Raw genomic sequence first — 27,844 nt, 5'->3', positions numbered from 1 at the left:
TCCTCTAGGACATGTTTCCAGAGTGAACATCATTGGTAGTGTTGGTCAGAATCATTACTTCCCAAGGAAATGTTTTTCTCCACTCCATTTCTCACTTTATATAAGAAGTCTCTCTTCAATTCTAGCAGTTTTGGGAAGAATAGTTTCTAGCTACTCTCTGGTTCACAGTTTGTTTGATATTAGAGCCCCTTTGATGCCAGCCTTAAATTAGAATCCCACAGGATTCTCCACAGAGTGAATTCCATGCTGTCTTTGCCTCTGTACCCAAGCTTATCCTGGACATTGGAGGCAAGTGTTTGCAGTGTTCTTCAATGGGTTGTGGGTAAGAGTGGCTTTGGAGGTGGGACACATTTCTGGAACAGATAATAAAAAAATTGTCCCAAAATTGTCACTTTTGTCTTTCCTTTCCACCTTTATCCATTTTCTCCCTCTCCTTTTTTTACTCATTTATTCATATGTGCATATGAATGTTTGGGCCATTTCTCCCCCCTCCCCCCACCCCATACCTCCTCCTACTCTCCCTCGCTTCCAGACAGAATTTGTTCTGCCCTTATCTCTAATTTTGTAAGTAAAAGCAATAAAAAGAAATGTGAAGTGTTTTTTGCTAGTTGTGATAAGGATAGCTATACAAATCGATTCTTAGCATTCTTCCATGTACAAATGTGTTACATCCTAAGTTGATTCATCTCTAACTGAACTTTTCACTAGTTCCTGATCCCCTTCTTATATTGACTTCTGTCACTTTAAGGTTTCTGTATTAGTTCCTCTGCAGTGAGGACATCAAATACTATCATGTTTTGGGTTTCCTACCTATCCCTATACCTCCCGTGTGTGCTCTCCCCTTATCATGTGACCCAAGTCCAACCACATTGCTGTATTTGCCCTGGATCTGAAGTCGGCATATGAGAGAGAACATATATTATTGGTCTTCTGAGCCTGGCTAACCTCGCTTAGAATGATGTTCCCCAGTTCCATCTATTTACTTGCAAATGATAAGAATTCATTCTTCTTCATGGCTGAATAAAACTCCATTGTGTATAAATTCCACATTTTCTTAATCCACTTGTCAGTAGTGGGGCATCGTGGCTTTTTCTATAATTTGGCTATTTTTAATAACACTGCAATAAACATGGGTATGCAAGTGCCTCTGGAGTAACCTGTCTCACATTCCTTTGGGTATAACCACAGGAGTGGAATTGCTGGATCATATGGCAGATCTATGTTTAGATTTTTAAGGAGCTTCCACATCTTTTTCCAGAGTGATTGTACTAGTTTGCATTCCCACTGGCAGAGTACAAGGGTCCCTTTTTCCCCACATCCTCACCAACACCTGTTGTTAGTGGTGTTTTTAAAGATGGCTATTCTAACAGGGGTGAAGTGGAATCTTGGTGTGGTTTTAATTTGCATTTCCTTTATGGCTAGAGATGGTGAGCTTTTTTTCATGTGTTTTTTGGCCATTTGAATTCCTTCTTTTGAGAAAGTTCTGTTTAGTTTGGTTGCCCATTTCTTTATTGGTTCATTAATTCTGAGAGAGTTTAGTTTTTTGAGTACCCTGTATATTCTTGTTATCAGTCCTTTGTGCGATGTATAGTTGGCAAATATTTTCTCCCACTGTGTGGATGGTCTCTTCAGTTTAGCGACCATTTCTTTTGTTGTGCAGAAACTTTTTAGTTTTCTGAAGTCCATTTGTCTATACTTTTACTTAGTTGCTGAGCTACTGGGGTTCTATTGAGGAAGTCCTTGCCCATACCTATTACTTCCAGAGTGTTTCCTGCTTTTTCCTGTACCAACTTTAGAGTTTCAGGTCTGGTATTAAGGTCCTTGATCCATTTTGAGTTGATACTAGTACAGAGTGATAAATATGGATCTAGTTTCAGTTTTTTGCAGACAGATAACCACTTTTCCCAACAACATTTTTTGAAGAGGCTGTCTTTTCTCCATCATATATTTTTAGTACCTTTGTCAAAAATAAGGTGGGAACAGCTATGTAGATTCATATCTGGGTCCTCTATTCTGTTCCACTGGTCTTCGTGTCTGTTTTTGTGCCAGTACCATGCTGTTTTTGTTGCTATTGCTTTGTAATATAGTTTGAAGTCGGGTCTTGTGATACCACCAGCATTACGTTTTTTGCTGAGTATTGCCTTGGCTGTTTGCAGTCTCTTGTGTTTCCAAATGAACTTTAGGGTAGATTTTTCAATCTCTGTGATGAATGTCATTAGAATTTTGATGGGAATTGCATTAAACATTTAGATTGCTTTTGGTAGTATTGCCATTTTTACTATGTTGATCCTACCAATCCATGAGCATGGAAGATCTCTCCACCTTCTGTAGTCTTCCTTGATCTCTTTCTTCAGGGGTTTGTAGTTCTCCCTGCAGTGGTTATTTACATCCATGGTTAAGTTTACTCCTAGGTATTTGATTTTTCTTGAGGCTATTGTAAATGGAATTGTTTCCATATATCCTTTCTCAGTTTGTTAGTTATTGGCGTATAGAAAAGGTAATGATTTTTGTAAGTTGACTTTGTATCCTGCCACCTTGCTGTGGCTGTTAATTGTGTCTAGGAGTTTTTGGGTAGAGTTTTTTGGGTCTTTGAGCTATAGGATCATATCTTGAAAATAGAGATATTTTGACACTTCCTTTACCTATTTGTATTCCTTTTATTTCTTCTTCTTTCTTAGTTGCTCTGACTAGGAATTCCAGTACTATGTTGAATAGGAGTGGAGATAGTGGGCATCCTTGTCTTGACCTGGTTTTAAGGGAAAAGGTTTGTTTTTCACCATTAAGTATGATGCTGGCTGTAAGTTTGTCATATGTAGCTTTTATAATGTTGTGGTACTTCCTTCTATTCCTAATTTTCTTAAAGCATTTATCATGAAGTGGTGTTGGAACTTGTCGAAGGCTTTTTCTGCATCTGTTGAGATGATCAAGTGGTTTTTGTCTTTGCTTCTATTGATGTGCAGTATTAAATTTATAGATTTGCATATGTTGAACCATCCCTGCATCCTTGGAATGAAGCCGACATCATGGTAAATGATCTTTCTGATGTGTTGTTGAATTCAGTTTGCCATTATTTTATTGAGGATTTTTGCATCAATGTTCATTTAGGAGATTTGCCTATAGTTCTCCTTTTTGGATGTGTCTTTGTCTGGTTTTGGGATAAGTGTAATACTGGCTTCATAGAATGAGTTAGGCAGTTTTCCTTCCCTTTCTATTTCATGGAACAGTTTAAGGAGGATTGGTATCAGTTCTTCTTTAAAGGTCTGATAGAATTCAGCAGAGAATCCATCAGGTCCTGGACTTTTCTTTTTTGGGAGACTCTTGATTGCTGCTTCAATTTCATTTTGTATTATAGATGTATTCAGGTGATTAATGTCCACTTGGTTCAGTTTTGGATGATCATAAGTACCTAGAAATCTGTGCATTTCTTCAAGATTATCAAATTTATTAGAGCATAGGTTCTCAAAGTAGTCTGTGATGATTTCCTGGATTTCCATGGTGTTTGTTGTTATCTCCCCTTTTGCATTTCTGATTTTACTGATTTGGGTTTTTTCTTCTCATTTTAGTCAGGTTTGCTGGGGGGTCTGTCAATCTTGTTTGTTTTTTCAAAGAACCAACTTTTTGTTTCATTGATTCTTTGTATGGCTGTTTTTGTTTCTATTTCATTGATTTCAGCACTTATTTTTATTATTTCTCTCCTTTTTATTTTGGGATTTGTTGTTCTTATTTTTCTAGTTGTTTGAGATAAAGCATTAGGTCATTGATTTGAGATCTTTCTGTCCTTTTAATGTATGCACTCATGGCTATAAACTTCCCTCTTAGGACTGCCTTTGCTGTGTCCCATCAGTTCTGGTAGGTCATCGTTTCATTTTCATTGACTTCCAGGAACTTTTTAATTTCCTCTTTTATTTCATCAATGACCCATTGATCATTGAGCAATGTGTTGTTCAGCTTTCTGTTATTTGCATGTTTTTTACTGCTATTTTTATTGTTGATTTCTAATTTTAATGCATTGTGGTCAGATAGAATGCATAGGATTATTTCTATTGTCTATATTTTCTGAGGCTTGCTTTGTGGCCTAAGATATGATTGATTTTGGAGAAGGTTCCATGGGCTGCTGAGAAGGATGTCTATTGTGTAGCAGTTGGGTGAAATATTCTGTAGATGTCAGTTAGGTCCATTTGATCTATGGTGTGATTTGTTTCTAGGACTTCTTTATTGATTTTTTTTTGTATGACCTGTCTATTGGTGATAGCAGAGTAATAAAGTCTCCTACTTCCACTGTGTTGCAGTTTATATATGTTTTTAGGTCCTTCAGAGTATGTTTGATGAAATTGGGTGCATTGATGTTGGGTGCATATAGGTTGATATTTGTTATTTCCTTTTGGTCTATTTCCCCTTTTATTAGTATGGAATGTCCTTCTTTATCTCATTTGATCAATGTAGGTTTGAAGTCTATTTTGTCTGAGATAAGTATTGCTACTCCTGCCTGTTTTCAGGGGCCTTTGGCTTGGTAAATCTTCTTCCAACCTTTCACTGTAAGGCAATGCATGCTTCTGTCAATGAGATGGGTTTCCTGTTAGCAACAGATTGTTAGATCTTCCTTTTTAAACCAGTTTTCCAACATTCAGTGTTAGTGTTGATAGGTATGTGGTGATTCCTGTCATTAGTTGTCTTTGTTGTTTAAGGCTTTGATTCTGTGCAGTTAAATCAGTGGTATTCTCTCCTTTCTTGCCTTTTCTTCTCCTGTGGTTTGGTACTGCCTGACCTTTCATGGTTTTGTATGCTTTCATTTTCGTTTTGCAGGATTCTTTGAAGAATATTTTGTAGTGGTGGCTAGGTGGCCATATATTGTTTTAGCTTCTGCTTATCATGGAAGACTTTTATTGCTCCATCCATTTTGAATGATAGTCACTCCATGCTCTTCTTGCTTTTAAGTTTTCCATTGATAAATCTGCTGTAATTTTGATGGGTTTACCGTTGTATGTTATTTGTTTTTTCTCCCTTACAGCCTTCAATATTTTGTCTCTATTCTCTGTGCTTGTTGTTTTAATGATAATATGTCATGGGTTAGTTCTATTTTGGTCAAGTCTGTTTGGTGTCCTGGAGCCTTCCTGTACCTAATGGACATAGTTTTCTCTAGATTTCTTGTATATATTATGAATTCCTTTTGCTTGCACTTCATCTCCTTCTTCAATACCCATAATTCTCAGGTTTGGTCTTTTGATGGAGTCAGTGAGTCCTTGCATATTCCTTTCACAGGTTTTGAGTTGTTTGAGTAATAGCTCTTCATGTTTTTCTTTAATTTCCATTTCATCTTCATGTTCTTAGATTCTATTTTTGCTTGTTCTAGTCTGCTGGAGTGTCCTTCCATTGTGTTTTGTATATCTGTTTCATATTTTTTTCTGAGGTTTTCCATATCATGGGTCACTTCCTCTTTAATATTGTCAATTTTCATCCTTAATTCACTTACCTTTCTATTTATGGTGCTGTCTGTTTCACTTTGGTATTTATTTAGGGCTCCTGTGAGTTCACTTATTTGTTTTTGTGTCCTCTTATATTCTTTGTTTTTATTTTCTTGGAATTTCTTGAGTGCCTCCTGTATGTTTTGGTTGACCTTTTTCTAGTAACATCTCCATGAAATTTTCAGTGATTTCTTTCAGTATTTCTTCTTTATGGGTGTTCTTGTGGGCTTCATTGGGTTCCTTGGGATAGTCTATCTTTGCTTTGTTGGGGTCTGGAACTGGGTGTCCATTTTCTTCATTTCCCTCTGAATCCTGTACTAATTTATTTTTGGGGGGAGAATGGTTTCCATCCCTTTTTCATCTTCCCATTATCCCACTTGGTGCTGTTTCTGTCCCTGTTCTGTGTGTAATTTAGTATTAGCTGACTTACAGTGGTAAAAGTAATGAGATCAAGAAAGAAAGAGTAAGAAGAAAAAGAAATAAAAGAAGGAAAAAGTAGAGAACCAAAGAAATAAACAGGGAGAGATGGTGTACTAGGCAACAGTGAAGTAAACAAGCACTTAGAGAGAAAGAGAAAAAGAAAAAAGGAAAAAAAAAAGAAAAAAGGGAAAAAAAATCCCAGGTTCAGGAACAATGAAGTTTTTGTTTTGGTAGTTCTTCCTTTACTCCTTCAGCATCCAGTCCTCGTGTTGGTATTTAAGCAGTAGCTCTGTTGTTGTCTCACCAGGTGTTTGGGTCAGGAGACAGCTTTGTTTACCGCTATCTGCCCTATTTCAGGCAGCAGCTCATCTGCCACCTACTGTCAGCTGTCTACTATTGCAGGCTTTATTTACTAAAAGTTCACATGGAGAGCAGCTCCTTGATCCTCCTTCCTCCTCCAGTGAAGGGACTTGCCTGCCAGCTACTATTGCATGGTTTGTTTACTAAAAGTTGGTGTGGAGAGCAACTCCTTGACCCTCTCCCGTTTTCTGGTGTGCTCAGAACACCCCGCCCCCTCTGCTGCATGTCCTTTTTTGTTCCTTGTTTATTATTTAATTTTTTTTGTGAGGCAGGGTCTGTCTGTCCAGGGTGCTATGCTGGTTTATCCTAGGGGTGGCTGTGGGGGTACCGCGCAGCTTATTTGCTCACCTGTTGGTCTGTGTCTCCCAAGCAGGTTTGGAGCTGGCATCTGACAGTGTGGGAGCCCTGCTGGTTTCTCAGGGTAACATGGCGTGGGGAAGCTTTGTGCAGGCTGTCTTACTTCTTCACTCCCTTCATGTTCCCGTTGCTTATTTTTCTTTCTTTTGTTGTTTTTGTTTTCTAACATCTTTTTTTCCACTTTTTTGTTTTCTAACATCTTTTTTAGTTCACCTATCATTATTGTAAAACTGAAACAACTTAAATATATTTTTGATTTTAAAATAAGTCTCTTTGTTAGAGAAACAAGTGGTTTGTGGTGTAGAGCTTTTAAGTTGACCTGAAAGCTTCTAAGTTGACTCCTATGTCATTTATAGTGGCACAATCACCCTTTCTGTGATTTTTGGCTCTTGATTTACATCAGGTACTTTCACAACCCACTACTTAGGCAGTTTGCTTCCTAATTTTCTGATTGCTTTGCATAGCTCCTCAGGCCCAGTTTAACTGCTCAGAAATCATTAATTGGGTTTTGTAGTGAGAACTGAGCTACATCTGGCAGGCAAGGGCAACAAGATGGTGCTGCAGACCCAGGTTCTCATGTCCCTGTTGCTCTGGGTCTCTGTGAGAAATTAAAAATTGTCACAATCTCTTCAGAATAATATTTTTGTAGAAATAATAGTTATAACACGTACTTGGATAATAGACTTGGATATAATGTCTATTTCCCACATGACCCCAATAATCTATTGACATACTCCATTAAAATGACATTTTAAATGGCATGTATTATGTAGTTGGTGTGTGTATGTATATATGATCACTGTCCATTCCTGATTGCAGGTGCCTGTGGAGACATCCTGATGACTCAGTCCCCCAGCTTCCTGGCTGCATCAGCTGAAGAGAGTGTCACCATCAACTGCAAGTCCAGCTAGAGTCTTTTACTGAGCTACAACCAGAAGAACTACTTGACCTGGTACCAGCAGAAGCCAAGATAGCCTCCTAAATTTCTCATCTACTGGGCATCCATCTGGTAATCTGGAGTTCCTGACCATGTCAGTGGCAGTGAGTCTGGGAAAAACTTCACTTTCACCATCAGCATCCTCCAGGCTGAAGATGTGGCTGGCACATTTCAGCAGGGTTATGAGGATCCTCCCACAGTGCTTCAGCTTCAAACATAAACTTCTAGAGACTCATCAGCTGTTTGCACACCATCCACCAAGCCATGTGCTTGCACACTTCCTCCATCTGCCTGAAAGCTTGTATTGCCTGACTTGGTGATGTGAAGGATTTTAGTGCTCAAAATAAAATGAAAGGTCTCATTGTCTCTTAGATTCTTTTGAATAGAGGTATCAACATTTAAACACAGTGGAGGAAACTCTGTATTGGTTTTCTATTTCATCTGTAACAATTTAGCAAAAATCCACTGGCTTAAAGTTACAAAATCAATCATTTTACAGTTCTAGGGGTCAGAAGTCCAACATAGGACTCAATGGGCTAATATCAAAATGTTGGAAGGCTGTATTCCCATTTGGAGGCTCTAGGAGAGACTATGTCTCTTGACTTTTCAGCTCCTCAGGTCCAACTGCATTCCTTGGTTGTTAGTCCTTTTCTTCCATCTTCAGAGCAATGAAGTATCAGCTCTCTCCTTCTTATGGAGGTACATTCCCTCTGAAGTCTCTTTATTTGCTTTCCAAACATGGACATTAAGAAACATTGTTCCACACTAATGTGTAGTATGAATGAATGTAATTTTGTGTTCAACAGACTTCCTGCCAGTTTCTATATCTCATATTAATTTATAGAACTCATTATTTGGGGAATGCTTTGTGTGTCACGAAATAATGTGCTAACTTATTTCATTCATGTATCTATTTCAAGTAGTGATTTATCACTGACTTTGGGGCACAGAGATACAGAAAGAATGAGTTTAATGGACCACATGTAATTGAGAACTCTGTAGCACTTCATGCTGTCTGTATATGAATTGAACCTTTGTGACTTACTTGATGTGCCCATATTTATGGATGTACAGAAGTGCCCATATGTATGGATGTGTCAGGTATTTCTCAGGGAAAGGTTTGTTGTGGTATGAGCTGAGCCAACTGTGTTTTTCAGGGTTTTCTTTACTGTGGCAAGCACCTGAGGCTAATAACTTAAAGGAAGAAAGATTTGTTTGGCTCACAGTTTCAGAGGTTTCACTCCGTGATTATCTTGTTCCATTGCTTTTAGATCTGTGGCAAGACAGAGGCATCATGGTGGAAGAGTGTGGCAGAAGAAAGCAGCTCAGCTCATGGCTGCTGGAAAGCAGAGAGAGAAACATGAAGCTGCCAAGGATGGTTCAACCCTTCAAAGATCCACTTGTAGGCATGCACCTCCCCCAATCAACATCCCTCCTGACTTTTAACACCTCCTCAAAATGCCATCAAATTCTGAATTCATCAATGGATTAATCTACTGACTCAGTCAGAGCTTTCTCGACCCAATCACCTCTCAGAGATTGGATTTATCTACTGGGGGCCAAGACTTCAACAATTATGTCCTTTGAAAAATTCCATATTCAAACCATAACATCAAGTAAATGTCTAGTAGGATGACACCCAGTTTTCTATACTTAGAATACATGTAGCATTTCAATAATAGGAAGAGTCCATATTAAATTCAAAGATATGACCTTCCCCTGCCACTATTCCTTAGAATACAATATGAATTTGAAATGTTTAATAGTGCTGCACATCAAAGGGAACATGCATTGGGCATCTGGAACATGTGGGGTCTGGTGAGTTTTAGGTCTTTTAGGGATATCGTCAGCTCTCCCCTGTCCCTTACAGAGCACCTTGCCCAGAGTCCTTCAAGTGTTGTGGAACGTGACCATGAAGACAGAAAGGAAAGACAATGCCCTTCTTCAAAATCCATCTGTTGGGGCCAGTCTGGGTGGCGCATGCCTGTTATCTCTATGCAGGAGGGTAAATAGGTAGATTGTGTTCCAGGGATCCTCCTACCTCTTGAGAGCTGGTATTGCAGTCATGAGGCACATTTCCCATTTGATCTTTGTGATATGGTGTTACTTTTTCTCCATCTAATCTCAAACCATGATTCTATTTCTGTTCATCAGTAGCTGGTATTGGAGGCAATAGCCACCACGCCTGTATTCATGTGTGTGTGTGCGTGTGTGTGTGTGTGTAGAACAGAATTCAGTTTTGATTTTGTGGATATGTTCACAAGTGAGGAATAAATATATGGTAGAAAAAGTGCAGAGCTTCACCACATGGCAGCTCAAGCCAGAGATTTCAGCATCACCTTGGCCATGAGCTACATGGGAGATAACATCTTTTTCTTTAAATTTAAACTTTTTGCTTTATTTTAACAGGTATCATTTTTGCATTTACATACACTTGTATGCATTATTTGCACCGTATCCATCCTCCTACCCCTTTCCCCATTACCTCCCCCATCTCACTGATGCCAACGTCAACCAGTACCTGGGCAGAACCTGTTCTGCCCTCCTGTTCTCAGTTTTACAGAAGAAAAAACATAAAAGATAATAAGGGAAACATGGCTTTTTTTGCTAGCTTGTGATAAAGATAGCTATACAAGGGGATTATTGTGTTGTTTCCAAAGGGGACTAGGAAAATAACTGCTATTTAGAGTTCTGGTTCTCTCATTAACAAGTGTCACATTGATATCTCTACTAGTTTTGTATTGCTGAGGAACAAATGCCCATCAGTTTCACAACTCATGGGGTCAGAGGTCTATACATCAGAAATCTAGGAATTGGATGGATGGTTCCTTTTGACTCTCAAAGTTAAAATTGAAGAGTAGGGTGGCAGAACTTCATGTGAAGCTCAGGGTCTTCTTCCATCTCAAGTTCTGTGGCAGAATTGGTTTTTTGAAGTTGTAGCTGAGGACCCATTTCTTTTCTGGTTGGCAACTCGCAGGTCCTGGAAGATGCGCTCATTCCCTCAAACAGGCCTCCCTTTGACTCCAACACCAGCATTAGAGAATCTCCCCTCACCTAATCCTTTTCATGCCCTGATCTTTCCAAATTTCCTTTCTTTTACTATAGATCCAGACTTTTAAGAGTTCTGTGATTTGATTGGTTTTACTCAGGAAATTTCCCCTTCTTAAAGTCATCATATTTCATTACATCTGAAAAATCAGAAACTGAATTTTTGTTTAACTGAATACCTGGGAGAATGTATATTGATTCCAGGGTAAGAAATTGTTGGGCTAGCAAAATTATAATTCTGTGTAGATAATATGATTTTTAATGTACCATGTAATGATTTGGTCCTATATGGTTATTTAGAACTGCTATTACTCAGAGTTTTTAATTTTGACTATCATTAAGTGATTTCAGAGGATGAAAGTGCCAACAGTTCTGTTGGCACAGGAATAATGAAGGCCTCCACACTTTTTCCTTCCATGCATATCAGGCAAAACATGCACTCAAAAGAAGTCGGTAAAAACATGAACTACTTCTTACTAATTCACCACATGCTCTTATTGCACATACTTGGAAGAAAGCTCAAGTGTGCTAGCAGACCTCCACAGTCTCCTAGCTTAGGCTTATGACTGACTCCAACATGGCTTCCTTCATTGACCTCTTCAGGCTCACCACATCCATATCTCAGGACTTGTGCATTTTTGCAGGGCTCTTCCCTGACCTTTACATGGCCAATATCTCCTTTTAGACATGAAATCTACTGGCTGCATTTGAGCCAGAGAGTGATGAATGTCAGGGATAGAAAGTTAAACTGTGAAGTCGGCAGTGATGAGAATGTACATGCATGTAAACAGAACTCTGTGCATCTGCAGAACACTTTGCAACATAAATGAGCACCTTGAACTTGGAGACAGATAAGAATGAGAGGACCATAGACCAGATGATATCATGGATAGTTACTGTGTCTGCGAGGATTCACTTAAAATGTGAAGACAGGAATGTCCTGTGGAGGAACAACTAATTCAGTTAGTGTACCAGACAGCAGAGTTGCTATAACACGCAGAACCGGTTGTGTGCTGTACTTGCCTGCAGATGGGGGGTAGTTGGGTGGGAAGGAGGAATCAAATGATGGGAAGAGCAGTAGAAATACTTTTGATGAACTAAGCAAATGAGCTTGCATGCAAATTTTCTGTGACCTTGTATCCTATGTGTAGAATAAAAATAAGGTGACAGATGAAGCATTGCTTTCATACTGAGATACTGAAATAAGTCTGCTCCAGTTATTGCACTAGAGCACTGGCTAGTAGGCAAAACATTAAAGATGCTTTGCAAGAGGAAAGGTGATGAACCATCCTCCCTGGAGTGTTTAGTGCATGCCGGTGGCCAGCAGAGAGCAGCAAGTGCCCAACTGTTTTTCAAAAGTAACCTTCCAAATCTTCCACTTGCCCAGAGATTTGTGATCCTACAAATGAAAGTGCGTGGACTATTTAAATAACTAAGTGAAAAAGAAAAATTTGTCTTCATTTAGCTTTTTAAATTTTATATTTTAGCAGCTGGAGGAATGGCTCAAGTGGTAGAGCACCTGTCTAGCAATCATAAGGCCTTGAGTTTAAACCCCAGTGCCACAAGAAAAAAAAAGGGATATAAATTTTATATTTTAAAACTGACTAGGCATTTTAAGGACACTGCCTTTGTTAGGTCATTTCTTACCTTGATAGCTGCTTCTTGGAGTCCATACTTATTTCTCTTCATCTGTTTGACTTCCACTTATTGAGCTACTTAATAGTTATCAGTCTGCCTTCACCTGCTTATACTCATTGCCTAGAGATCTTACCTCATGTCCCAGATTTGTTCCTCCAGTTCAGACTGCTTCTCTGAACTTCAGAATCTCACATAAGCATCCACCTTAGCAGCATTGCCAGGTGGAGGTTGACAGCATCTCACAATTCTAGTGTGTTTCTCCTGAAGTCCTAATTCCCACCTGCCTTCCAAGTTTGCTTTCCCTGGGCATTTCCCTTCTCAGAAGACATTGTTTCAAATTCTATGGCTTCCTAGTCCTAAGCACATTTAGCAGTCATTCTCTGAAATTCTATTTCACTCATACTTTGCATCCAATATTTCGGCAATGTTTACTTTATATGCTTTTAAAATATAAAGAGAATCTGACTCTCTTTCAGCACAGTCATCAGTGTGTCAAGAGCCCTGAACTGGGAGACACAGCAGACCTGGATATGATTATAAAAGAAAGTTAAAATACAACTTTTATTTTGTATTTATTTGGTAAGCTGTTTCAAAACTCCAAAATAATACAATAGGTACAAAGTGTCCCTATAATGAAACTCTTCACCTTCTCTCTCCCTACCCTGCATTTTGGGATGGTAGTGATCCTAGGTGATTTTCAGAATAAGGAACTGCCTTTCTTCTTGTTTTTGGTGGTAATGTGTTTTGAACTCAGGGCCTTTTGCCTTGAGTTTTTTTTTTTAAGGCTGGGTCTCACTAGTCTAAGTTGGACTTGATCTATTGACCTTCCTGCCTCGGCTCATGACTTCTTAGATTATAGACATGTACCAACAAGTCCATCTCTGTGATTTCTGTGCAAAATATTGCCCTGGATTCCACCAGTTCAATATGGTAAAATTTTATTCTGTTACACTCTTTGGGCTTGTGAGGAATTTGAGAATGGCATTCCTAGTTGGTTCTGGCTCAAGTTTCTCCTAGATTGCTGTCAAGATAAAATCAGGGAGAGTTACAGCCATCAAAAGACTTCACTGGTTTTTTTGCAATGGCCCACTCAGACATTTGCAAATTCATGTTGTCAGGCGCTTCTTTATCTCACTATGTGGACCTGTCCATAGGGCTTCATGCGTATTCTAACAAGATGACATCCAGCTGTAGAAAATTATTCAAAGGAGAGTAGTCAGAAGCCACAGTAGCTTTAATGTCCTAGCCTTTTAAAACACTCAGAATTGGGTTGATTACATGAGTAAGCCCTATTCAATGTACATAGGACTGTGTTAATGCTAGTGTTAAGAATACGTGGAGATAGGAAACACAGGGGACATTCTTGGTGGTTGCCTGTGAGTATAGTCTGATATAGAGTGAGTTTTCATCTAGATTCCCCTGACCTGAAATATTCCCTTGAACATTCCTTTTTAACATGATTGTATAGGTAGGTCTTAAATTTTGCTGTTTTTGTACATTTTATATTGACATGTTATAAAGGCCATAATATACTAGTCAATTAACTGTTAAATAGAATTAAATTAAAAAATTGTAAATTTTTATTGTACTTGCCATTCGCAGAGTTATTTAGGTTTTCATTAGCTGTCATTTTCCTTGTGACTTGAGAACTTACATTAGCATTTTTTTATACTGTGAAACTGTAGATCCTGTGTTCTTTCAGCTTTTATATGTTTTAAAAGTATTCTGCATTTTCTTTTTAAGTCTCTGTTTTGCTTGGACAGAATTTTGTGTTTAGAGTTGCTTTTCAATAGTTTTTTATGTTGATTACCTTTCTCTCCCTTCAGACACTTTCTGTCTGACACTTTTCCTTCCCTTCCTCCTTTCCTCCCCCTCTCCCCACGTTCTCCTTTGTCTCTTTTGGTGTCTTTCCAGGATGTTTTATTATTTCACCAAGATTATTAATCTGAGAAAACTAACATGTAATTTTGTAATACTGAATCCACTTCTAAGTATTTTTTGTTTAAAATAGGAGCTCTTCATTAATTCACTAGCAGTTTGAGGTTTTAGAGATTCTAAGTTAATCTTAGAACTGAAAATTGACTCCTGAGTCTTTTCTGGTCCCACAATCATGCTTTCTGTGTTGATATTCTTGGTATCTTACATCAGATACATTTACAGTCCACTGCCGGCACAATTTGTTTTTGTATATTCTGATTGCTTTGCATAACTCCTCCAGCCCAGTCCCACTGCTCCAATTTTATGAATGACACCTTTGCAATAAGAACAGAGCTGCATTAGGCAGGCAGGGACAACAAGATGGTGTTGCAAACCCGAGTCCTCATCACCTTGTTGCTATGGGTCTCTGGTGAGAAACTTAAATGTTGCAGTTCCTTCAGAGTAATTTGTTGTTGAGCTGACAAAATGGTTTTTAAGATGTAGTAGGAAGTAATGACTATTTCCAATATGAACCCAACCATTAGAAAGTGCATTTTAAATGACATATTCAATGTTTGTATTATAAAGTCTGTGTGTGTGTATGTATGTTTATTGTCCTCTCCTGATTGCAGGTGCCTGTGGGGACATCATGGTGACTCAGTCTCCAGCCTCCCTGGCTGCGTCTGTAGGAGAAAGAGTCACCATCAATTGTAAGTCCAGCCAGAGTCTTTTATACAGTTCAAACCAGAAGAACTACTTGGCCTGGTACCAGCAGAAACCAGGACAGCCTCCTAAACTTCTCATCTACTGGGCATCCACTCAGGCATCTGGGGTCCCTGACCGCTTCAGTGGCAGTGGGTCTGGCACAGATTTCACTCTCACCATCAGCAGCCTCCAGGCTGAAGATGTGGCAGATTACTACTGCCAGCAGCATTATAGCTATCCACCCACAGTGCTTCAGCCTCAATCAAAAACCTCCTCCCTAGGCCATGGGTCAGTGATCCTTTCTTCACCAGCTACTTCCTCCTCACATAACCCTGATCTCACATGCATCCTGTCTTTCTAGGAAGTTGCATTTATTACTGGAGTTCCTGGAAAGCTCCCAGGGTTCAGGAGAAAATTCCAGAACTGACTTTTCTCTGGATCCTTTTTCATGGTAGGTTATTGAAGAGAAATGTAAGACACTCCAAGAGACTGTTAGGTATTTTTGAGTTTCTAGAACTTGAATATTTCTTGTGAATATATTGTATGACTGAGCCAAGAAAATTAATCTTTACCCTTTAGAGAAAAACCTATTGCTTTTCACATGTTGACAGAACAATTCCTCTTTACTAGACCTCCTTGAATCAAGAACAATTCCATTTTGACTCCTTATCCCCCTAGTCTCCTTCTTTTTATAACTTCTAATTGCCTCTCAAGTCTATCATTCCTATTATTAAATCTTTGTCCCCAATTCCAACCCTTGGACACAGAGGTTCTTATTTCCATCTTGGTTCTTCTTTCCACACCTGTTTTACAGATGAGCCTTTCTAGTCAGTTTCACACAAAATGCTTTCCTACTCTTTCCTCCCTCCTAATCTGCCCTTTTCCCTTCATTTCTATCTGTCATACTCTGTCTTTCAAAGGCAATCTTTGAATTCTTTAACTCAATCACTGTAGAAAATGGGACAGAATTCTCCATTAGGTTTTCCCATAAGTTGTCAATTTTCTCTAGTTTGAGTCTAATTTGTGATGGATATTGTTTGTCTTATGTATGGCCATGTCAGTGTAACAGGATAAACTCCAGTCATACTAGTATTTTTTTTTCGTCCCCACCTAAAATACTTGGGAGAATGAAATTTAGTTCCAGAAAATATCTCAGCAAAGCTGAGTATTGCACTCTTTCTTATACAGCACCTTCTCATACCAGTGAGAAATATTTTAAAATATTGATGTTAATTATATATACACAATGGACTTTTCCTCATCTATAAGGAATAATGACATGTGGTTTGAAGTTAAATGGATGCAATTGGAGAACATCACGTTAAGTGAAGTAAGGCAGACTCAGAAAGACAAAGGTTGCATGTTTTCTCTCATATGTGGAATATAGATCCAAAAGATATAAATACATACAAAAACAAGCATATATAAACTGATAGGTAGAACATGTTAGTAATTGTGTTATTACTCTATGGAACTTGGGCAAAGGGGGAAAAGAAAAGAGAATGATAGCGCATCAGTAATGTCATGAAACATAACATCTGTGAAGGTAGAGGAGATAAGGATGTGTGTTGAAAGCTACTGAAAATTAGAGTGGGGGATGGGAGGTAAAGTGGTCAGGGAGAGTAATGGAAGATGTTTTATGGACCAAAATAAAGTATACTGACAGTGAGGATGTGCAGAGAAACCTCTTTGAACATCAACTTAAAAATTAATAATGAAAGATAGGTCTGTAAAATGGGTACAGTGTTTTTGTGTTGGGTACCAGTAAGAGGGGAAGGGTGAATGAAGGAGATAAAGATGAGGGTATATGGTTGATAGACTTCATATATAATATGAAAGAGAGCAAAGAAACCTCTTGCAATTACTTTAAGTTGGGTGGAGAGCAGGTTGAGGAGGAGAGAAGATGGGAGTGATCTAACCAATGCACAACATAAGATTAATCAGAATTGTCACTATGAATCCCCCTGTGTAATGAATATATCCTAATAAAAAAATTTTTAATGTGTTTATTAAGAATGTTTACTGAGTACTTACTATGTATCAAGTTAAAAATATCAAATTTCATGAAAATAAGTAATAAATGATTTTGTATAATAAATGAATTATTAGTATGTGGTATAAAGGCTATACAAAATCAGTCACATTTCTTTTCATAAATAACAATTTACATGGAAAGTAAATGAAGAAAATGATTTTACTTACAATAGTATGAAAAAATAAAAAAATGCCAGGAGCAGTGGCTATGACCACTGCTATTTGAAAGGAGGAGGAAGCATGAATCAAATTTCAATGAGAACCTGAGCAAACAGTGAGACCACATCTCAACAAATAAGCCAGGCAGTAGCAACACATGACTAATCTCAACTACTTATGAGGCACAGGTAGGAGCATTGTGGTCAAAGGTGGGTGTTGGTAAAAACAGTAGACACTGTATGAAAATAACATAAGCAAAAATGTGGAGAACTGCTTGCCTAGAAAGTGCAAGGCCTTTAGTTCAATCCCCAGTACTGCCAAGTAAAACAAATAAAATAAAAATACTTAGGAATCAATTTAAGGGAAGAGGTGAAAAATCCATATACTGACACCCACAAAGTTCTACTGAAAGAAATTGAAGAAGACACAAATAAATGGAAAGATATACTGTGGTTTTAGATTGGAAGAATTAACATTGCTAAATGTTTATGCTACCCAGAACAACATACATATTCAATACAATTCCTCTCAAAATTTCAAAGACATTTCTACAGAAATAGAAGAAGTGATTCTTTTAAAAGTATTTTTAAAGCATATGTTAGTTGTACAGGGGGGTTCACTGTGACATTTTCATATATGCTTACAATGTACCTAAGTTAGGTTCATCCACTATTATCCTTTCTCATCCCCATCCTACAACTTAATTGATTTTGAGAGGTTTCAATGTTCTATCTTCATATACTATATAAGGTTCATCAATCATATTCACCCTCCTTCACCTTCTCTATTAGCCTCTCCCTTCTTGATAGTACCTTCTCTGTAGAAGGGTCTGTCTTACACTCCTGTCCTTCATTGTGCAATTATTGTTCAAAGGGGTTTTGCCATGGATTTCATCTGTGAATATGTTGTACTTTAAGTACTCTAATGCCCTCTTTTAGTTTTCCCTACCTTTTCTTTCCTTCCCCTTATTATTCAACAGCTGGAAAAGGTAATTTTAAAATTCACCTGGAACCACAGAAGACTTTGAAGGGTCAATGCAATATTGAAAAACAGAATAAAAACTAAAGGCATCACACTACCTGATTCTAAATTACATTACAAAGGTGTAGTAATCAAAACAGCATGACACTGACATACAAATAGTGCATAGACAAATGGAATAGAACAGAGAATCTAGAAATAAACTCACACGTTCATGGTCTACTAATTTTTGAAAAGGGCACTAGGAAGATGTAATGGATAAGGGTTAATGTCTTCAATAAATCATGCTGTGAACTTCCACATCAAAAAATGATTTTGGATCTGTGTGTTATACCATACAGAATGTGGAGAAAATTCTTCAGTGTGAGACCAGGAAACATAAATTCTAGATGAAAACATAGGGGGAATTGCCTTGATATTAGTCTTTCAATGTTGTTTTTAATATTACACTAAAAGCAAAAATAAATAAATGTGATACCAGCAATAAATATTAAATAAAATATTATGTACAGCATTGGCAATAATCAACACAATTAAGAAACAACCTAAAGTTTGGGAGAAAAAAATTGCAAACCATATACCTCATAAATAGTATCCAAAAATAGAGGAACTCACATAACTTAAGAGCAGAAAAACAAATAATCTGAGTAAAAATAAATGGACAAATGACCTGAATAAACATGTCTACAGAGAAGGCATATGAGTGACCCTCATGTATGTGAAAAGGTGGCCAAAATCATTAATCAACAGGGAAATTAAAATCAAAACCATGATGAGATATCACCTGACCTTTTTCATGGAAGATTCCATAAAAAAGGTAATAGGTAAGAAGTGTTGGTGAGGGAGTGGAGAAAAAAGGAGGTCTTAAACACTTTTGTTGAGAGGGTAGCTTGGTGTGGCCATCACGGTAGACATTATGGACCTTCTTATGGAAATGAAAAATAGAACTTTCAGATGACCCAACAATTCCTTTTCTGGGTATATAACCAAAGGAAACGAAATCACCAGTTCATAAAGACAATAGCACTTTGATAGTCATAGGTAAGATATGGAAATAATCAAAGTGTGCATAGATAGATGAATGAATAAAAAAGATGTGATCTCTTTCTCTATATATTTATATCAATATACATATAATGGAATATTATTTAGTCTTAAAATCACAGGTGGGGGAATAAAAAGAATGGACCATGGGGACATGTGCGTGTAGGTACACAATGTGCAGATATATGGGATAACTGAATCTAGAGATTTAGTGTACAACATGAAGAATATATCACATTGCCAATGTTAATAAAATTTACTTGATTTGATATTTTTGCCAAAAGAATAGAGTTTTAATGGTCTTGCACAACACATAAAAGGGTAACTATTTCAGATGATGGATATGTTCATTATTTGAAAATAGTATCCATGTCATTTCAAAATATATCAGAACATGCTGAACTCCTTAATATATCGATAAAAAACAAATGATCAAAATCTAACCCCCACAAATGCATCAATAAATATAAAACACATATTATTTTAAGTGCTCTATGATCAGCAGGGATACAAGGAGGGATAAACAACGGAAACATTTTCACAACTGATCTACCATAGATAGTCATGGAAGGGTGCACTGGAAGGCAAGCTTTAATTAACGTCTCACCAATGGTGAGAGAATGACCTTTAGGAATCTATCTCTATCTCGGGAGATACATTTCTGAGGCGGGATAGGAACCAGTATGTTGGAGAAATAGAAGGAAGCCAGTATTGCGGAAGGAGGTAAAACTAGGACAATAGCAGTGAGAAAAGAGTTAAAGAGATGAAGAGGAGCACGTTGTGAAGGGCTTTGGAGGCTGCTTGAAGGATTGAATGAGTAGAGGGTTTTAAATAGGGCAGATGTGATTTGATTCGCAGTTTTAAATGATCTTCAGGAGTGGTATACACAGACAGGAAGCAACAATTAGGAGGCCAGTGCTAACTTTCAATCTGGATGGCTTTGGTACATGGAGTGAGCACTGGAAGTGTTGGAGACAGAGATTAACAATTTGCTGATGATGTTACCCAGGGGTGTGAGAGAGAAGACTCAGGATTACTCTGCCATTTTTCCTCCAGTAACTGGAAGGGAAGCCTTGGCATTTGTTTAGGTAGAGCTGACTGGGACAAGTGATTTTGGGGAGAAAGAGCAGGAATTTATTTCAGGACACTCAGGTTTGTGATGTGTGTCAGACCTGCATTGTAGTTGCTGAGTAGACTGTTGACTATATGAGTCTGGAATTCAGGGGAGAAAAATGCACTGGAGATTGAAATCTTATAACCAAGGAAACGAGTGTTGAACAGATCAGGAGCCCAAGGACTGAGATCAGAGAGAGGGGTGATGAAGAGGAAAAGAAAATTAATTTGAGAAGGAGCAGTGGGGACGGAAGAGAAGCAAGAGAGATGTGTGGAAGCTCAGTGAAGAAATTGTTTTAAGGGACAGTGTGTTGCCAACTCGTTAAATGGTATGTCTTACTCTAATTATATGAGGACTGGGATATGACCATTGAATTTGGAATGTGTGAGTCTCAGGTGACCTAGAGTTGAGTAATTTCATGAGCTAGTTGTGTAGCACCTTGAATAGGGGAAAGCTCCAGGAAGAAGTTTGAGTTATCCTCAGTTATAAGATTTGGGAATGGTGACTAGAGACAGCTCTTTCAAAGAGCTTTGTAGTAAAGAAAAAAATAAATGTTTCATGCCTGGAGAGAGATGAAAGTTTCTAGCTGTTATACTAAAAATGATGTTTCTATGTTAATGAGAGTGATGCTATAAAGAGAAAGGAAGATTGATAATTTAGGAAAGAGAGTGAGAAGTGCTATGAGGTGCTCTTAAGTATGCAAGAGTTAACAGTTTATAACAAGTGGCCTCCTTTGGGGGCAATCTGCTTATCTATTGTTGGTTCAACTTCAGGATTTATTTGGTGAATTGAACATGGTGTGAAAGCAATAAGTATTTAATGGAAACTGTACTTTGAATTTTTAATTTTGTTCTTTTCTCTGGTAAGAAATATTTATTAGAATACTCTTTTGTGATGCTGAGTAGCAGTTAATTGAGCTCCAAGTCAGCCATATGGAAAACAAGCAACTGTTTACAGTGTGCTATGTTGCTGATTTTTATTATACATTTGTGAGAAAGTAAATTAATACAAAATAATGAGTTTTCTCTCCTCCTTTTGTGAGGTTGGCTAAGGATTTAATCAATCTTATTTATCGTCTCAAAGAATGAACTTTTGGTTTCATTGATTCTTTGTATAGTTTTTTGGTCTCCAGTTTATTAATTTTTGTCCTAATTTTTATTATTTCTTTTCATCTGATGGATTTGGGTTTGGCTTTTTCATGAGCATAAGGATTCCTCATTAAGTTATTTATTTGTGATCTCTCTCTCTCTTTTTTAAAAAATATAGGTACTAAAAGCTATAAACTTTCCTCTCAATACTGCCTTGGGTGTATCCCAAAGGCTCTGGTAGGTTATGTTTTCATTATATTGCAGGAGTATTTTGATATCTCTTCTTATTTCTTCAATGACCCACTGTTTATTCACCAATCTGTTGTTCAGTCTTTAAAGATTTGAATATTTTCTATAGTTTCTTTTTCTGTTGTGTTCTAGTTTTATTCCATTGTGGTCTGGTAAAATACAGGGAGTTATTTCAACTTTCTTACATTGGATAAGACTTGCTTTGTGATCTAAAATATGACCCATTTTAGGGAAAGTTCCATGGGCTGCTGAGAGAAATGTATATTGTGCAGCTGATGGATGGAACACTCTGTAGATGCCTGTTAAGTCTATTTGTCTTATCAAGTCATTTCATTTTGAGGTTTCTTTGTTGATCTTTTGTCTGGATGACTTATTTATCTTTAAGAGAGGAATATTGAGGTCTGTAATGTCTTTTACATTTACTTACATGTGTATACATTGTACCACTTTCTGTCCCCCATCACCCTGCCCAAACCCCACTTGCAGGCAGAAACTGTTCCTCCCTCTTCTCTGATTCTGTTGAAGAGAAAAGCATAAGAGATAATAAGAAAGATATATCATTTTTGCTAGTTTGGGATAAAGATAGCTATACAGAGAGATTCTTAGCGTTGTTTTCACGCACTTGTGTTTTGCAATCCACATTGGTTCATTTCTACCAGATCTCTTCACTGCTTCTTGTTCCCCTACCCATAGTGGCCTCTGTTAATTTTCTTTATTCTGTCCTCAACAGGGAGCGCATCAACCACAGTCAAGCTTTATGTTTCCTTTCCCTATTTCTCCTGTGTGCATTCTCCCCTGAGTGTGTGACCCATGTTCAAAAATATTTCTGTGTTTGTTTTGGGTTTATAATTCACATATTAGGGGGAGAAAATGCAATTTTTGGCCTTCTGAGCCTGGCTAACTTTGCTTAAGATGATGTTCTCTAGTTCCATCCATTTACTTGCTAATGACAAAATTTCATTCTTCTTTGTGGCTGAGTAAAATTCCATTTTGTATAAATACCATACTTTGTTGATTCATTTGTCAGTTGTGGGGCATCTTGGCTATTTCCATAGCTTGGTTATTGTAAATATTGCTGCAATAAACATGGGTGTGCAGGTGCTTTTATAATAACTTGAGTCTTATTCCTTTGGGCATATCCCTAGGAGTGGTATTGCTGGGTGATATGGAAGATCTATGTTTAGTTTTTTAAGGTGCCTCCATATTTTTTTCCAAAGTGGTTGTACTAGCTTACAAACCCACCAGCAAAGTATGAGGGTTCCTTTTCCCCCACATCCTCATCAACATTTGTTGTTGGTAGTGTTCTTGATGCTAGCCATTCTAACTGGGTGGAATCTTTTTTTTTTCTTTTATTCATATGTGCATACAATGTTTGGGTCATTTCTCCCCCCTTCTTCCCACCCTCTCCCTTCCTTTCCCCTCTAACCCCTTGCTATAAGGCAGAAACTATTTTGCCCTTATCTCTGATTTTGTTGAAGAGAGAGTATAAGCAATAATAGGAAGGACCAAGGGTTTTTGCTAGTTGAGATAAGGATAGCTATACAGGGAGTTGACTCGCATTGCTTTCCTGTGCATGCATGTTATCTTCTAAATTAATTCTTCTCAAACTAATCTTTTCTCTAGTTCCTGGTCCCCTTCTCCTATTGACCTCTGTCACTTTAAAGTATCTGCATTAGTTTCTTTGCATTGAGGGCAACAAATGCTATCTAGTTTTTTTGGGTGTCTTACCTATCCACATACCTCCCTTGTGTGCTCTCGCTTTATTGTGTGATCAGAGTCCAGTCCCCTTGTTGTGTTTATACTTGATCTAATGTCTGCATATGAGGGAGAACATACGAGTTTTGTTCTTTTGGGCCAGGTTGACCTTGCTCAGAATGATGTTCTCCAGTTCTATCCATTTACTGGCAAATGATAAAATTTCATTCTTTTTCATGGCTGCATAAAATTCCATTTTGTATAAGTACCACATCTTGGCCATTTCCATAACTTGGCTATTGTGAATAGTGCTGCAATAAACATGGGTGAGCAAGTGCCTCTGGAGTAACCTGTCTCACATTCCTTTGGGTATAACACCAGGAGTGGGATTGCTGGATCATATGGCACATCTATGTTTAGATTTTTAAGGGGATTCCACATTTTTTTCCAGAGTGGTTGCACTAGTTTGCATTCTCACCAGCAGTGTATGAGGGTTCCTTATTCCCCACATTCTCACCAACACCTTTTGTTAGTGGTGTTTCTAATCATGGCTATTCTAACAGGGGTGAGGTGGAATCTTAGTGTGGTTTTGATTTACATTTCCTTTATGGCTAGAGATGGTGAGCATTTTTTCATGTGTTTTTTGGCCATTTGAATTTCTTCTTTTGAGAAAGTTCTGTTTAGTTCACTTGCCCATTTCTTTATTGGTTCATTAGTTTTGGGAGAGTTTAGTTTTTTTAGTTCCCTATATATTCTGGTTATCAGTCCTTTGATGTGAAGCTGGAAAATATTTTCTCCTACTCTGTGGGTTTTCTGTTCAATTTAGAGACCATTTCTTTTGTTGAGCAGAAGGTTTTTAGTGTTATGAAGTCCCATTTCTCTATGCTATCTCTTAGTTGTTGAGAAAGTCCTTGCCTATACCTATTAGTTCCAAAGTATTTCCTATTCTTTCCTGTACCAACTTTAGAGGATGGGGTCTGATATTAAGATCCTTGATCCATTTTGAATTAATATTGGTATAGGGTGATAAACATGGATCTAGTTTCAGTTTTTTGCAGACTGCTAACCAGTTTTCCCAGCAGTTTTTGTTGAAGAAGCTGTCTTTTCTTCATTGTATATTTTTAGTGCCTTTGTTAAATGTAAGTTGGTTATGGTTGTGTGGCTTCATATCCGAGACCTCTATTCTGTTCCACTAGTCTTCATGTGTGTTTTTGTGCCAGTACCATGCTGTTTTTATTTCTATTGCTTTGTAATATAGTTTGAAGTCAGGTATTGTGATACCTCCAGAGTTTTTCTTTTTACTGAATATTGCCTTGGATATTTGTGGCCTCTTGGGTTTCCAAATAAATTTAATGGTTGATTTTTTAATTTCTTTGATGAATGTCATTGGGATTTTGATGGGAATCGCATTAATCATGTAGATTACTTTTGGGAGTATCGACATTTTTACTATGTTGATTCTACCAATCCATGAGCATGGGAGATCTCTCCACTTTCTATAGTCTTCTTCAGTCTCTTTCTTCAGAAGTTTATAGTTTTCCTTGTAGAGGTCTTTCACATCCTTTGTTAAGTTTACACCTAGGTATTTGATTTTTTTTGAGGCTATTGTAAATGGATTTGTTTTCCTATATTCTTTCTCAGTTTGTTCATTATTAGTGTATAGAAATGCCAATTATTTTTCTATGTTGATTTTGTATTCTGCTACCTTGCTATAGCTGTTGATGGTGTCTAGGAGCTTTTGGGTAGAGTTTTTTGTGTCTTAAGGTATAGGATCATATCATCTGCAAATAGGGATGTTTGGCAGTTTCTTTACCTATTTTTATTCCTTTTATTCCTTCTTCTTGCCTAATTGCCCTGTCTGGGATTTTCAGTACTATGTTGAATAGGAGTGAAAATAGTGGGCATTCCTGGTTTTAGAGGGAATGATATCAGTTTTTCACCATTAAGTACAATGCTGGCTGTTGGTTTGTCATATATGGCTTTTATAATGTTGATTACTTTCCTTCTATTCCTGGTTTTCTTAGAGCTTTTATCATGAAATGGTGTCAGATCTTATCAAAGGTTTTTTCTGCATCTATTGAGATAATCATGTTGTTTTTGTCTTTGTTTCTGTTATTGTTGTGTGTTACATTTATTGCTTTTCATATCTTGAACCATCCCTGCATTTCTGGGATGAAGCCTACTTGATCGTGGTGAATGATATTTTTAATGTGTTGTTGAATTCAGTTTGCCATTATTTTATTGAGGAGATTGGCCTATAGTTCTCCTTTTTGGAGGTGTCTTTGCCTGTTTTTGGGATAAGTGTAATACTGGCTTCATAAAATGTGTTAGGCAGTTTTCCAACCCTTTCTAGTTCATGGAACAGTTTAAGGAGGGTTGGTATCAGTTCTGCTTTAAAGTCTGAAAGAATTCAGCAGAGAATCCATCAGTTCCTGGACTTTTCTTTTTGGAGAGACTCTTGATTGCTGCTTCAATTTCATTTTGTGTTATAGGTCTATTCAGGTGACTAATGTCCTCTTGGTTCAGTTTTGGATGATCATAAGTATCTAGAAATCTGTCTGTTGCTTCAAGATTTTCAAATTTATTTGAATATAGGTTCTCAAAGTAGTCTCTGATGATGTCCTCAACTTCCATGGTGTTTGGTGTTATCTCCCCTTTTGCATTCCTGATTTTACTGATTTGGGTTTTTTCTTTCTTCATTTTAGTCAGGTTTGCCAAGGGTCTATCAATCTTATTTATTTTTCCAAAGAACTGACCTTTTGTTTCATTAATTCTTTGTATGGTGTTTTTTGTTTCTCTTTCATTGATTTCAGCTCTTATTTTTATTATTTCTCTCCTTCTATTTGTTTTGGGATTTGTGTGTTCTTGTTTTTCTAGGAGTTTGAGATGTAACATTAGGTCATTGATTTGGGATCTTTCAGTCTTTTTAATATATGCACTCATGGCTATAAACTTTCCTCTCAGGACTGCCTTTGCTGTGTCCCATAGGTTCTGGTAGGTTGTGTTTTCATTTTCATTGACTTCCAGGAACCTTTTAATTTCTTCTTTTATTTCATCAGTGACCCATTGTCCATTAAGCAATGAGTTATTCAGTTTTAAGCTGTTTGCATGTTTTTTGTCTTCATTTTTGTTGTTGAGTTCTAGTTTTATTGCATTGTGATCAGATAGACTGCATGGTATAATTTCTTTTTTCTTATATTTGCTGAGGCTTGCTTTGTGCCCTAGGGTATTATCTATTTTGGAAAAGGTTCCATGGGCTGCTGAGAAGAATGTATATTGTGTAGAAGTTGGGTGAAATGTTTTGTAGACATCAACTAGGTCCATTTGGTGTATGATATGTTTTAGATTAGGATTTCTTTATTGATTTTTTTGTTTGGATGACCTATCTATTGATGATAGTGGGGTGTTAAAGTCTCCCACAACCACTGTGTTGGAGTTAATATATGCTTTTAGGTCCTTCAGGGTATGACTGATGAAATTGGGTGTTGACCTTGGGTGCATATAGGTTAATAATTGTTATTTCCTTTTGGTCTAATTCCCCTTTTATTAGTATTTATTAGTATCGAATGTTCTTCTTTATCTCATTTGATCAATGTAGATTTGAAGTCTACTTTGTCCAAGATACTTATTGCTGCTCCTGCCTGTTTTTGGGGGCCACTGGATTGGTAAAACTTCTTCCAGCCTTTCGTCTTAAGCCTGTGTTTATTTGTATAGATGAGGAGCATTTCCTGTAAGCAACAAATTGTTTTATCTTCCTTTTTAATCCAGTTTGTCAGATGGTGCCTTTTGATGGGGAAATTAAGTCCGGTAACATTAAGTGTTAATACTGATAGGTATGTGGTGATTCCTGTCATTTAGTTGTCTTTGTTCTTTGAGGGTTTGATTGTGTGTGGCTAAATTGATGTTACTCTCTACTTTCTTGTCTTTCCTTCTCCTGTGGTTTGGTACTGCCTCCCCTTTCATGGTTATGTTGAGTTTCACTTTTGTGTGCAGAATCCCTTGAAGAATCTTTTTTAGTGGTGGCTTGGCGGTCATATATTGTTTTAGGTTCTGCTTATCATGGAAAACTTTTATTGCTCCATCTATTTTGAATGATAATTTTGCTGGGTAGAGTATTCTAAGGTTGAAGTTATTTTAATTCAGTCCCTGGAAGACCTCACCCCAAGCTCTTCTTGCTTTTAATATTTCTGTTGAGAAGTCTGGTATGGGTTTACCTTTGTGTGTTCTTTTTTCTCTCTTACAGCCTTCAATATTCTTTCTCTAAACTCTGTACTTGTTGTTTTAATGGTAATATGTCATGATGTAGTTTTATTTTGGTCAAATCTGTTTGGTGTTCTGAACCTGTATGGGCATAGTATTCTCTAGATTTGGGAAATTTTCTGTTATTATTTTGTTGAATATATTATGCATTCCTTTTGCTCACACTTCTTCTCCTTCTTCAATGCCCATTATTCTCAGATTTAGTCTTTTGATGGAGTCAGTAAGTTCTTACATTTTCTTTTCACAGGTCTTGAGTTGTTTAATTAATAGTTCTTTGGTTTTTCTTTTAATTACCATTTCATCTTCGAGTTCTGAGATTCTGTCTTTTGCTTGTTTTAGTCTGCTGGATTGGGCTTCCATTTTGTTTTGCATTTCT

The 27,844-nt window shown here is 37.4% G+C and overlaps 1 pseudogene and 1 gene segment (V, D, J or C); one reads left to right on the top strand and one right to left on the bottom strand.

Annotated features, from left to right (window-relative positions):
* The window catches only part of LOC141414858 (14-3-3 protein zeta/delta-like), a 57,065-nt pseudogene that overhangs the window by 8,555 nt on the left and 20,666 nt on the right, over positions 1-27,844 (bottom strand).
* LOC109699244 (immunoglobulin kappa variable 4-1-like) overlaps positions 14,434-27,844 on the top strand; it is a 935,238-nt gene continuing 921,827 nt past the window's right edge. The window contains 2 exon segments of the V gene segment in view: positions 14,434-14,569; positions 14,772-15,086. Coding sequence covers positions 14,521-14,569; positions 14,772-15,086 — 364 coding nt within the window.

This window comes from Castor canadensis, chromosome 12 (assembly GCF_047511655.1).
Source record: "Castor canadensis chromosome 12, mCasCan1.hap1v2, whole genome shotgun sequence".
In the NCBI taxonomy this organism is placed as follows: domain Eukaryota; kingdom Metazoa; phylum Chordata; class Mammalia; order Rodentia; family Castoridae; genus Castor; species Castor canadensis.
The sequence above is the reverse complement of the archived record's forward strand: the minus strand, read 5'-3'. Positions and strand labels throughout refer to the sequence as shown.